At 38.1% G+C, this 14,398-nt stretch overlaps 1 protein-coding gene and 1 pseudogene across 2 annotated transcripts in view; one reads left to right on the forward strand and one right to left on the reverse strand.

The window, feature by feature from the left end:
- The first annotated feature begins 333 nt into the window (after nt 1-333).
- Nucleotides 334-2,768, forward strand: LOC100254697 (protein LYK5-like; annotated as a pseudogene).
- A 311-nt stretch (nt 2,769-3,079) lies between these two features.
- Nucleotides 3,080-14,398, reverse strand: part of LOC100259801 (tetratricopeptide repeat protein SKI3) — a 34,332-nt gene continuing 23,013 nt past the window's right edge. For both annotated transcript variants that reach the window (XM_010665745.3, XM_019216472.2), the window contains exons 21-22: nt 13,938-14,141; nt 3,080-3,580 (exon numbers count right to left, since the gene is read on the reverse strand). In XM_010665745.3, coding sequence (XP_010664047.1) covers nt 3,399-3,580; nt 13,938-14,141 — 386 coding nt within the window. In that variant the 3' untranslated portion in view covers nt 3,080-3,398. The remainder of the gene's footprint in view (nt 3,581-13,937; nt 14,142-14,398) is intronic.

A 14,398-nucleotide genomic window follows, 5' to 3' on the forward strand; every position in this document is an offset into this window, starting at 1 on the left:
GAAATACAGGTTTTTCTTGGTAAGAGAAAAAAGAAGAAAAATTATTTAGAGAAAGAACGCTTTAAATTGTATTATTGCGAGTCATGGGGGAATCCAAGTCATTTTTATGGTTTCCAAAGAACGGTAGAGAACGGATTGAAATTTGGGGAGGTCAGCCCGGGGCTATTCCTCTTGTTCTTCTTCTGGAAAGAGGAATGTTCGTAATATACATCAATCAATGTTATGTGAAAACAAGAAGAAAATACGTTAATGGGAAATATGAAAACAAGTAAATGCCGAGTTGGAGGATGAAGAAAAACGAAATTGGAGGCGAGGCCTTTACAGTTGCGTGAGGGCATGGGGAGGAAGAGGCCAATAGATGGAGCAGTCAGCCGTCAAGGTCAAGGTGGGGGCAAAGCACTAGGACTTTGGAGTCAAGTCAGTCAAATGAGCACTTAGGACTTTGGAGTCAAATCAGTCAAATAAGCACTCAGGAGGCTCTGAATTGGAATTCCACAGCACGGCAAGAGTTGCAGATTAGAGACTCTTCTCTCCTGATCTATAACTATTTAAGTATGCTGTCTTGCATGCACATGCCCATGTACACTCTGGAGAATATGCATAATAATAGTCCATCTCATGTAAAATGTTGGTGGTGGAGGGTGGTTCTCATCCACTGGTTCTTGGTATCAGGACTGCAGGCCCAACAAGCCTACCTCAACAACGATCAGCTTGACTGCGACAACAACTCTAATAATACCAAGGGATTCGTCTGCAACGGCCCTCGCAAATAATATCTTTCCTACCTCACCTTTCGATCCGCTCCACTATCCTACGACTCCCCACCTTCCATAGCCTATCTCCTCAACTCCAACCCCTCTGATATCGCCACCATTAACCAAATCTCGGATGTTAACAAGATCCCCAAGGACACTGTCCTCATTGTCCCGGTCAATTGTTCTTGTTCAGGCCATTTCTACCAGTACAACGCCTCCTACACCTTGAAGTATGATTTCGAGAATTACTTCACCCTCGCCAACAACACCTACCAAGGCCTCACCACTTGCCAGGCACTCAAGGCTCACAACCCATATTACTATCGAAACCTTTCCGTGGGTATGGACCTGCTGGTTCCTCTCATGTGCGCCTGCCCCACCGCCAACCAGACCGCCGCCGGCTTCAACTACTTGCTCACTTATCTCGTTACTTGGGGCGATTACATCTCTTCAATTGCAGATACCTTCGGTGTCGATGACATACAGTCCATATTTGATGCCAATAGCCTCTCTTCCGACCTTATTTTCCCCTTCACCCCAATTCTTGTCCCGCTAAAGAATCCTCCCACCAGGATCCAAACTACCCTCTCTCCACCGCCTCCAAAATCGCCCGTAGTCCCCAACGGTGGAGGGGCTGATTCTTCCAAGAAATGGGTTTACGTTGGGGTTGGGATTGGAGCCACTTTACTCGTTCTTTTAATGCCCTCCGGAATTATATTATGTCTACTTCGCCGCCGTCTCCAATCTCGACAAGACAAGCCGGTCCCGGGAGCTGGAGGAGGCACGAAGAAGCCTTCGTACTCCATGGAAAACAACATATCATTATCTGTTTCTTCAGGAGGCATTCATCACGCAGTAGAGTCCTTGACGGTGTACAAGTATGAGGAGTTGCAAAAGGCAGCTGGATTTTTCGGAGAAGCTAACAGAATTAAGGGTTGTGTATACAGGGGTTTGATTAAGGGTGATGATGCGGCCATAAAGATGATGAAAGGAGACGTGTCTGAGGAGATCAATATACTGAAACTGATCAATCATAGCAACGTGATCAGGCTTTCAGGTTTCTGCGTACACAAGGGGAACACCTACCTAGTTTATGAGTATGCGGAGAATGGGTCTCTCAGCGACTGGCTTCATGGTGATGGTCGAATTGGTTCTACTCTGGGATGGAAGCAGAGGGTTCAAATAGCCTGTGATGTGGCGAATGCCCTGAATTACCTCCACAACTTCACCAATCCCCCATGTATACACAAGAACTTGAAGAGCAGCAACATCCTCTTGGATGGTAATATGAGAGGCAAGGTCGCCAATTTTGGGCTGGCAAGAAGACTGGAGAATGAAGAGGGGGGAGGTGGACGGCTGCAACTGACGAGACATGTGGTGGGGACTCAGGGCTACATGGCCCCTGAGTACATGGAGAATGGCTTGATTACCCCAGAACTGGATGCTTTTGCTTTTGGTGTGGTGATATTGGAGCTGTTAACAGGCAAGGAAGCCGCACCTTCTCAAAACAAGGAGGGGAGGGGGTTGTGTGTGTCAGTAAACGAGGTGCTTGAGGGGGATGATGTGAGACACAAACTGAGAGGCTTCATTGATCCTTGCCTCACCCATGACTACCCCTTTGATTTGGCTTTCACAATGGCCCAGCTGGCTAAATCTTGCATTGCCCATGATCTTAATGCTCGCCCAACCATGTTTGACATTTTGATTATCCTCTCCAAGATTCTCTCCTCCTCCTTGGACTGGGATTCATTTGATGATTTTCAATCCACTGGCTTTCTAAGCCATGGGTGATAGGTGCCTGGTTTCTTACCTCCAGCAATAATTCTGGTGATTTCACTCACAAGCCACTACTCCTGCTACCCCTCTCTCTCTCTCTCTCTCTCTCTCTCTCTCTCTCTCTCTCTCTCTCTCTCTCTCTCTCTCTATGTTGGAAATAGAATGTAGAAGTACTGGGACACAGCTTCTATTTCAGATTTAAGGAGAATTTTACATGCAATTCAACTTTTCTGCTACTAAGAAGCTTCCCTTTTTAGCCCCTTCCCAAGTTCAAAAAGCTTCAATTTCAGAGATATGCTTCCAGCATATAGTATTTACTTGTATGCTGTCCCCGCACATGCAAACACACCACTTTTTCAGCAACTCCTCATGACATGTAAAATGGCGCACAATGCAGCACAGCTGTTACCAAAAAGGAGCTGCCTGTTAACCCATGAGGATATGAATTAACTCACTTCCTACATTAGATAAATGCCATCTTTGCCTAAACATCATGAAAAATACAAGAATAAGGTGCAGCATCCAAAAAAGGGTATTAACACCACATCTTTGCCTAAAGGAAATCCTTATGCTTTTTATTAAATGTTGAAAAATATATCAATTCTACTAAACAATTAAAACCTACTTTTCAGCTCAACATGAACTACAATATGTAGAGTCCATGCTCTAAGCTACAGACATTTGGAACAACATGATGACATAATTTACAGATATGATTAGACAATGGCCAGCACATCTGTTCATGAGGATTTGAAATTTGATTAGTTTTTTAGTAACTACTTGAGTTGATCTCAGAAGCACACTGATGGGATTTTGAGCGTTTAGCCTTCCTCGACACCCAGTCCATGAAATGGTGGTGAGTGCAAATCACTGCATTAACTTCTGCAAAACCTTCCAATATCTCAAACAAGAAGGGTTCAAATGGATTGCCCGGAGAACCCACCTCTGTTGGCTCTGATGGGGCTCCACACAGGAGGATGACTCAGACCCGGATTTGGAGTGTCTTGCAAGCAAATGCATTTGAAGAAAGAGTTCAGCAGGCCTCACCTCTGTAAGAAATATAAAGCAAGTATTAAGATATACTCAATGCAGCCATAGCATTGCACTTTAGCCAACAATTGTTTATAAACCAGAATCTAGAATCTCCATTAGATTTATATTCCCATTTGTCATGCGTCCAGCCTACAGTCCATTTTGTTAACCAGATGGTATGTACAGGAAACAGAAGGTTCCACTTCTAGGAAAATTTTCATTATGGAAGGCATGCATTTAATATCATTAACATTGTTGATAAACTGGATGTTAGAATAGATAATTGTCCATATGCCAGATGATTCCTATAAGAATTTGTCATCAGTGGACAAATGGGATACCATATAATTAATGATATTCTAATTATTGAGTTTTTCCATATGCCACATTGAAGCAAACTTTTTGCCCTTTAGTATATCAGACACTTGTTACAATGCATTTTATCTACACCGACCCTAAATATTTCCTTTAACATTCCCTAAAGTTCTATTTAACATTTCACCTTTTATTTGGTAAGAAACATTTTCTTGGTGGTCTATATTGCACTGACCAAGAAGCCTTCACTCCCAACCCCTTGTCACCTAAGCCAAACTTTAGGGAAACAAATTTCACGAGTTTGTATGAACATTCACATTTTTGGAAATATTTTCAACAACGTAAATGCATCTTTATTGATATTTGTACATATTTTATGGAATACATTGTTGGTATGCTACTATAGCTGGATTAGGTTGACAATTTTGTTCCAAAAGCATTGGTCTAATTCTACTTCCAATAAGACTTATCGTATTTAGAGCAAGGTTGAAGACTCAAAGTTAGTACAACTTGGTAAGGTATGTAGTTTGGATCCTGGTTCAAGTAATGACGAAAAAAATGCAATTTGAATCTTTAAAGAAATCAAAGAATGTTTAAGGAGTGCTTGAGTCAACTTAAAGCATGAAAAATGAGGAAGGGGGAAGGAATGTTTGGATGCCCAATAGGGCTGCTTAAACGCATTAAAGCACAAAAGCAGCCTTGGGGATTGCACAACTGCCTCTTGGGAAACATGAAAAATTATATATATTTCAAAATTAAAAATTTTTACTTTTCTTATCAGCTCTTGTTTTCCAAATTTTTGAAAGACTTGATAAAATCCAATTAGGGTTTTCCACCTATAGTTTAGGGGGATAAACCCAAAGGGCCGGATGGTTTTTTTGTGGCCTTTTGGCAATTTAATTGGGACTTTGTGAAAAGTGAAGTGATTAGTTTTTTTAGGAAGTTCTATGAGTTAGCTCTTCTAAAAGAAGTTTAAATGCCACTTTTATAATGTTATTCTAGTAAAAAAGAGGTACTGAAGAGTTAAAATATTTTAGACTAATAAGCTTGGGAAGATTTATACAAGCTTCTAGCAAAAGTCCTAGCAAACAAACTAAAAAACATGGTGGAAGAAATGGTCTTGACTTACCAGCATGTGTTTGTGGAGGGTAAGCAAATTTTGACACGATTCTCATAGCAAACGAAGCCATTGACTTTAGGATGAAAAGTGTCGACAAAGGGGTTATATGTAAGTTGGATATCAAGAAGACTTTTGATCATGTCAACCAAGACTTATTAGAAGTTTAAAAAAAAATGGGCTTTGGTCCCAAGTGGATCAGTGGGATTAAGTGGTGTATCTTTACATCTTAGTTCTTTGTCTTGGTTAATGAAACCCCAAGAGGCTTCTTTAAGAGTTTTAGAGGCTTAAGATAGAGTCATCCTCTATTCCCATATCTCTTCATCTTTGCCATGGAGGCACTCTCCACAATCCTAAACCAAGTAAAAGAAGAGGGTTTCGTCACGGGTTTCTCAATTGATAGAAGAAGAGCGGAAATGGAGTCATCTCACTTGTTATTTGCTAATGATACTCTTATCTTGGGTGATGCCACAAAGGAGCAAGAAGAATACTTAAGTTAGACATTCATATGGTTTGAGACTATCTCAAGCCTAAGGATCGATTTGGAGAAAAGCAAGTTGATTCCTGTTGAAGGGTTGCGAATGAGGAAGATCTAACTAGGGTTTTGGGATTAGCATGGAACTCTCTCACAAAATATCTAGGTCTTCCATTGGGAGCTCCTTTCAAATCAACTCAAGTATGGGATGTGGTAGAGGAGAGATATAATAAATGGCTTGCTATGTGGAAAAAAAGTACCCATCAAAAGAAGGAAGACCGACTTTGATAAAAAGTATTATTTCTACCTAGCTAATTTATCACGTCTCTTTTTGTTATATCAAGAAAGGTTAATTTGAGACTAAAAAAGATTTGACGGGATTTTATTTGGGGGCAAGGACCCTTGAGAGCAAGTCCCATTTTCTAAATTGGCTATTAATTTGTATGGACAAGAGAAGTGGGGGCTTAGATATGAGAAAATTGTCCAATGTCAACAAGGATCTACTTAGCAAGTGGTGTTGGAGATTTGCTTGTGAGAGTGACTTCCATTGGAAGCGAGTAATTTCAAGAAAGTATGAGAAGGAAGAAAGGGGATGGTGCTTTAGAAGAGCGAGGGAAGGATGTAGGGTGGGAGTGTGAAAGACTATCAGAAGTGGGTATAAAGGCTTTAAATGTATAACCATTTTCAAAATGCAAAATGGGCTAAGAGTGAAGTTTTGGTTAGATAGACTTTTCCCACATTATTCTTAATAGCCACCACCAAAGTTGTGTGAATAGCCAAGGTGTGGGAGCAAGAAAGGAAGGAACCCTAGGTTACAAGATAGATCCGTGACTAAGAGCTAGATAGGGTGGAGGCTGGGGACAATTGATTTATAGCGATGTTGAGGATAAGATGATTTGACCAAATTCAAAATATGGTAATTTTCTCAGTTAAATCTTTCTTGTCTTCCTTATCTATTGAAAGATCAAAGGTGTTCCCTACAAGTACGACTTGGAATCCTCGAGTACTAGTGAGGAAAGGTTTTTTTCGCTTGGGAAGCTACATAAGGGAGGATATTGATGTTAGACCAACATAAAAGGAGGGGACAGATAATTCTGAATGTATGCTATTTATGCAAAGGAGAAGAAGAAATAATTAATCACATCCTCCTTCATTGTTCAAGAGTAGTCATGCTATGATAACTAATTTATACTTTATTTAGGATAGAATGGGTGTTGGAATCCATAGTAAGACACCCTTTTAAGCTGACACAAATATTTTATTAGGAAAAAGAGGAAAAAAAGTTTTGGAAAACTGCTCCTTTGTGCTTCTTTTGGACCATTTGAAAAGGAAAAAATTGGAGAGTCTTTAATAATAATGAAAAAAGTGGATCAACTATTAAATAATTCTTTATGTATAATTTTTTACGAGATAACACTTTTTCATGTTGGACTTTGTTGATTGGCTGAGCTTTAAGTAAGACATGGGAGCTGTTTTTTGGTTATCTTTTAGCTTTAGTTGGCCTTTTGGTTCTTTTGTATACACCATGTATACTTTTGTGCATCCTTTTGTTAGCCACTATTAGTAAATTTAGTTTTTTCCCATAAAAAAAAAAGGTTTTTATACCTATAAAAAGTTAGAAGAATTTTCATTAACACATGAGCGAAAAAGACATCTGTCATTGTCCTACCCTAGATCCTAAACTCCCAAAAACTTTTCAAGTAGCATCTTGAAGTCCTTTTACTAGGTGGCAAAGATGGTTGGATAGTGTGCCTTAAGAGAAGTTGATATAAATTCACTGAAGAACATGAAGGTGCAATGCTAAGGTTAGGAAGAAGAGCATAAATACTGGTCGAAGTCTTTTAGGAGAAGGATTTTAGGGGGTGTTTTATATGTTGCTTGTCTTGTTCATTATTTATCACAATTACTTTCATGATCATATGTGGATGAATCTAATTAATAATTGAACAAGTCGGTAAAAATTTAAAAATTGCCATAACATATTGGACTACCTATTCAACTCTCCTTCTAGGTAGTTTTATTTATTAAAAATTAAGAATATACTTTCAATTGATATCAAAGCAAGTTAAATTAAAATTAATTTTTTTGAGTCCTACTTTAAATCTTAAGACATGGAAGCCAAATGATGGATCTTCTATTAACTGCCCTCCATTTTTTTATAGAACCAATTATCCCTATTGAAAAGCAAAAATCAAATTGTTGACAATTATCCCTATTGTTAATCTACTAATCTAGTTAGATAGGTTGACAATTTTGCTTCAAAAACACCAATCTGATGCCATGCTATGCAATGGGACTTATTTGCTTCATCACAAGGTTGAAGACTTGAGTTAGTGAAAGCATGGTAAGGGAAGTATGTGGTTTGGATGCTTGGTTAACGTAAAGGCAAAATAAAAGAAGAATTTGAGTCTTTAAAGAAGTCAAAGAATGTTTAAGAACACCCAAAGGCACAAAGAAGTGCTTGAGCCAACTTAAAAGTATGAAAAACGACGAAGTAAGAAAGAACTCTCAAACACCTCTCAAGAAATGTGAAATATATATATATATATTTTAAATATAAAAAATTTAGCTTCCAAATTCTTAAAAGACTTGGTATCTTGTAAGACTAGTTGAAGATTTTTCACAAAAACACACACAGAAAAAAGATATATGTCGTGATTTTGCCTTAAATCCCAAACTCTCAAAAACCTTTTAACTCAAATTTTGAAAGTTCTTTCAATAGAATAGCAAGGGTGACAAGACTCTTGGATAACAAATTCGTGGGAGCAACATAGGGAGGGGGCTAATGGAGCCCTCATTTCAATTGACAACTCTATAATTAAGAATCGGAAAGAGCAGAAGTCTTACTTCAAAAATTGCATCCTTTCTCAATTAAAAGGGATGAGGAAGATGGTTTGAGTAGGAAGGAAACAAAGATTAATAAGTTTTCCGTCAAATCTTTTGATGCACCCTTAGCCTAGGATGGTGAAGATGGCTATGACTGGCACAACTCACAGAAAGCAATTTGATGCCTCATTTGGGACTTCACAACTACAAGTTCTAGCAACAAATCCGAGTGGTACAGAGAACCCAACCCTGCAAATTATGATCCATAAATTAAATGGACATAATTTTCTTCAATGATCACAATCGATGAAGTTGTTCATTAGAGGTAAAGGAAAGTTTGGCTATCTCACAGGTGCCAACAAAGCACCTAAGCCAGAAGATCTTACGTACTAAACTTGGGATTTTGAGAACTCCATGGTAATGGTCTGGTTAATCAACTCCATGGAGGCAGCTATTAGGCAAACCTACCTCTTTCTTCCTAGTTCCTACTGCCAAGGACCTTTGGGATGCAATCCAAGAGACTTATTCAGATCTAGGTAATGTTGCTCAAATGTTTCAAATTAAGACTAAGTTGAAAGATATCAAACAAGGTAGTTATAATGTTACACAATACTAAAATATCCTTCAAAATGCATGACAAGAACTTGATTTATTCTCTAATATGGAATGGAAATGTGCTGAAGATAGTGCCCATTATTGCAAGATTCTCGACAAAGGGCATTTGATTTTTTGGCAGGACTCAACAAGGAACTCGATGAGGTTTGAGACCAAATCTTAGGAAAAGAGCCAATGCCATCTATAAGGGAGATCTTCACTGAGGTGCGACGGAAAAACAGTAGGCGAAAAGTGATGTTGGGAGAACAACAATCCGACCAATTTGAGACTTTTGCCTTCATTATTCATGGTGGGGAGACTTTTCAACTAAGTGACCAACGACCAGGAAAAAGGGGTTATCGTCCTTGGCGTGACCACTGTCGGAAATGAGGCCACACAAGAGGATAGGTGTTGGAAGATCCAAGGGAAGCCACTTGCTAGGAGAAACTTGAGACCTGACTGCAATTCCAAAGCCTACCATAGTGAATCCAAGAACCTTGACAACCAAATAGCTACTTCACCATTCACCAAGGAGTAGTTAGAGGTCTTACAACATCTCATTTATCCACAAATCGCATCCACTTTTGTCTCAAATTTGCCCAACGTCAATTCCTCACCATTTTGCTCTCTAGCACAATCAGGTAGAACTCAATACCCATTTAGTGACTTAGCCAATTCTTATAAACCTTGGACCACCAATTATGGAGCAACAAATCACATAATAGAGTCATCCACATCATTTACAACATATGTACCATGGGCTGGTAATATGAAAGTCCGAATTCCAGATGGGTCATATACCCTAGTCGCTGGAAAAGGAACCATCTCCTTAACAAAAGCTCTTCTCTTGAATCAGTCTTACATGTCTCAATTGTCATGTAATTTATTGTTCATTAGCAAACTCTAGTGAGATCTCAATTGTGTAGCTAAATTTTCTTCTACTGGTGTTGTTTTTCAGGACTTAGCTTCGAGGAGGACAATTGGCAATGCATGTAAGTGTGAAGGTCTATACCGCTTTGTTGACCATGAAGTTGTGTAAGACAAGCCGTTGTTGCTTGTAGCAATGTTTTATCTTTTCTTTTTTATCATGAAATAATGTTATGACACTATAGATTAGGTTACCCTAACTTTTTGTATATTAGGTTCTTGTTTCCAAAACTTTTCAAAAATAAAAGGCTATCTAATGTTCAATGATAAGTGTGTCAAATGGCACACCAAATTAGTATTTCCTACTAAACCTTACAGGTCCTCTAAACCTTTTACTCTCACATGCAATGATCTTTGGGGACCATCTCGAGTAACAAATCCAACTGGTACAAAATGGTTCATTACCTTCATCCATGATTATTCAAGAATTTGATGGGTTTACCTCCTTAAAGAAAAATCCGAAGTCTTTCAAACCTTTAAAAATTTCTATTCAATGATGAAAAACAAGTTTCAAACATCCATTAAAATTCTTAGAATTGACAATGGTAGTGAATATATAAATGTTGGCCTTGGAGAATTTTTATCAACTAATGGGATTATTCATCTAAATTCATGTGTAGATACTCCACAAAAAAATAGAGTTGCTGAAAGAAAGAATAAACACTTCTTAGAAGTTGCTCGGTCCTTATTATTTTCAATGAATGCTAGAAAAATACATTGGGGGATGCCATTCTTACAACAACATATTTGATCAATAGGATGCCCTCAAAAGTTCTTATTGCTGTTTTTCTTGCTTCATTCCTAGATTCCCGAATTTGCCAAGATTTACCAGTTAAAATTTTCAGGTGCACTGCTTTTGTACATATTCATTCACATAATCGTGGCAAATTTGATCATAAGGCTATAAAATGCTTATTTTTAGGATATGCATCAACTAAAAGAGGATATAGATGTTTTGATCCTGTTAATTGGAAATTGTACATCTCTAAAGATGTAACCTTCTTTGAACAACAGTCCTATTACACTTCACTTCAGGGGGAGAATTCTAGCGAAGCTTCGTCATGGGAAATTCCACAATCTCTCATTTTCTAGTTCCAACACTCTTAGCAACCAATTCGGTATCTTCTCAAATCTCACCATCCATCCCTTCCATTTAGTCGAACCCAACAATAGTTCCAATACATGATAGATTGTTAAATGCAGGGGAAGATAAAGCATTGCCACCAATAGCCTAGTCTACACCACAGTTCAAAGTCTACTCAAGGGAGTGTATGGTACCTGATACACTCACGCCTTGCCATGAAGCCACGCTAGAGATAATGCCTAAATCAAGTTTAGATAATTCTTTATCCCCCTCACTTCTTGTAGACCTAGTGCCTAATTCATCCCATATCTAATTTTGTCTCTTATCATATATTATCCTTATCTTTTTTTGCTTTTACCTCTCACCTTTCTTCCTTAGAAATTCCAAAAAATGTACAGGAAGCATTTGGTGATCCAAGATAGAAAGCAACGATTGTGGAGGAAGTCAAAGCTTTGAAAAAAAATGGAATGTGGGAACTTGTTACCTTACTGAAAGGTAAAAGAATTATGGGATGTAAATAGGTCTTTTTAGTAAAATACAAATATGATGGCTTGGTGGAACGGTACAAGGCAAGATTGGTTGCTAAAGGATTTACTCAGGCTTATGAGATAGATTACCAGGAGGCTTTTGCACTGGTGACAAAACTAAACACAATCCGAATTCTTCCCTCCTTGGCTGCAAACCATGATTAGCCTCTTCAGCAGTTGGACATAAAAAATGTTTTTCTCAAAGAGGAATTAGAGGAGGAGGTTTACATGGATGTACCACTAGGACTTGAACAAGGAAGCTCCAATAAAGTTTGTCGATTGAAGAAAGCTCTCTACAGTCTCAAATAATCACCTTGGGTGTGGTTCAAAAGACTCTTAAGAGTAGTAAAACAATATGGCTATCTTCAAGGACATTCAAATCATACCATATTTTACAAATTTACTGATGAGGGTAAAATAATTGTTTTCATGTTGATGATATGATTTTAATAGACAATGATCATGTAGAAATTTAAGCTTTGAAGAAGATCCTAGCTAAGGAGTTTGAGGTGAAGGACCTTAGTGCACTAAGGTATTTTCTAAGGATGGAGATTGCCAGAAGTAAAAATGGAATCTTTGTTTCATAAAGAAAGTATACTTTAGACTTACTCAAGGAAACAAAGATGCTTGGTTGCAAGCCTAGTGACATTCCGATTAATTCAAGACAAAAAATGGACCCGACTAAAAAAGGGGATCCAATTGACAAAGGAAGATACCAACGGCTGGTTGGAAAACTCATCTAACTCACTCAGACTAGGCCGGATATTGCTTTTGTAGTGAGTACAATCAGTCAGTAAATGCATTCTTGATATGAAGCACACATGAATGTTGTCTATAAAATACTACAATATCTCAAAGGAACCCCAGGAAAAGGACTTCACTTTGGAAAGCATGACTAATTCAAGATAGAGGTCTTCACGGATGCAGATTGGGCGGGGTTTATAAAAGATAGGAGGTCAACATTTGGCTACTGTACATTTCTATTAGGAAATCTTGTCATGTGGAGAAGTAAAAAACAAAATGTGGTGGTGAGGAGTAGTGCTAAAGCTGAGTTTAGATTGATAGCTCATGGAATTTGTGAAGTCTTGTGGATCAAGAAAGTATTAGAAGAACTAAAGATTACAATTCATCCTCCAGCTATGATGTATTGTGACAACAAGGCAGCTATAAGCATCCCCACAATCCAATCCACCACAATCGAACAAAACATGTTGAGGTGGACCAACATTTCATCAGGGAAAAAATTGAGCAAGGGGAAATATGCATGACATATGTGCCGTCCAAAAGCCAAATCGCAGATGTTTTAACTAAGGGGATTCCAAGAGAAGACTTTGAAGATAATGTGGACAAGTTGGGTATAACAGACAACTATATCCCAACTTGAAGGGGAGTGTTGAAAAGTTAACTTGGTTAGACTAGTTCAAATTGGATCTAGAATTTTAGAATGAATAGGTTCCTTGATTTAAGGAATTATTTGAATTCTAGTTTTTTTGTACGTAGTCAAAGTTTTATTAGGATTAGGATTAGAATTAGATTTGTTTTTTCGTTTCCTTATTTTTAGCATAGGAATTATCTATCTGCTGATTATTGAAATGGATGTAACCCGTGTTCTGAATCATTAGAGCAATAAAATAAGTTTATAAAAAAAAAATCCTTTCACAGTTTTACCTAACCCCTCCCCCAACACTTCAAACCATCCAATGTAAAGACAGTTTTCAGTGTTGGTTATCCAATTACATAAAGCAACCCCATAGGCTTTCACTATCGTGTCTCTCTAAAATTGCAGTCATGGTAAAATCTTGGTCTATTTAATCATCAAGGACACCCAAGCACAAGAATTCTCTAAAAATAGAAATAGATAATTGAAGACTTGTTATTGAACAGTATAACACGACTTATATATGCCCATGTCAACCAATATAATATCGACACCCACAAATATATCTATCATCTATCTAGATCCATCATAATTTTTTGTGAATGAATAAAGTGAGTTAAAAAATAGAATATGGACTTATATACATGTGATTTCATCATCACTAGCATCTAGTATTTTCCTTGGTTGCAGGGTTTCGGCTGATCAGCATTCAGGTGGATGTTTTCATGGCTATAGGCCAGGCCTATTAAGTGTAAAAGGGGCTAATTCCAGTAAACCAGTTAAACCACCGCTAGCTTGTAACCGTAAATAAATTAAAACAATTATATGCAAAACCAGTTTGGTCAAAATCGCTCATCAACCTAACCAGGAAGTAGCAGTTTTCAGTCTGCAAGGCCCATTATCCAGACCAATCCTCTCCCCAGTTCCAAAGAAAATACATATATATAAACAAAAACAAAGAAACAAGATAAAACCCCATAGTTTGAATGTCAAATTTCTTTAGGGGTATTGATAACAAGCCAACCAATTAAAGGAAACAATAACACTTTAATAGGCCATCTTAGCCATTAGAATTATAAAATAGGAACATTGGATAAATGGAAATATGCATTTGTCAAGTGAAAACCATACCTGGTGGCCAAGAAAACCATTCAAGACAGAGATTTTTCTCCCACTTTGCTTTAGAGCCTCTGCTTGCCTCTGCTTGAGCTAGCAATGTTGGGACAAAAGGTAAGGGAATCAGAGAAATCTCTTGGGCTTTCATGAGACTCTTTATAGCATGTGACAAATACTGGGAATCACACTGCTGCCTGGCAAGCTCCATACAAATGACACCTGGACCACCCAATGATTTAATTATGGGAGGTGAGAGAGAGAAGAAAACATGCAGCAATATCTATCTATCTATCTATAGATAGATAGATAGATAGCTAGAGAGAGAGAGAGAGGAAAGGTGAAGTCTTCACTTATAAAGAGACAGAAAGGAAACAAGCAGCAACACTTTGTAATCAATTAGTAGTACAGATAGTTAGAGAGAGGGAGGAAAGGCGAAGTCTTCACTTATAAAGAGACAGAAAGGAAACAAGCAGCAA

This window comes from Vitis vinifera, chromosome 18, assembly GCF_030704535.1.
Source record: "Vitis vinifera cultivar Pinot Noir 40024 chromosome 18, ASM3070453v1".
In the NCBI taxonomy this organism is placed as follows: Eukaryota; Viridiplantae; Streptophyta; class Magnoliopsida; order Vitales; family Vitaceae; genus Vitis; species Vitis vinifera.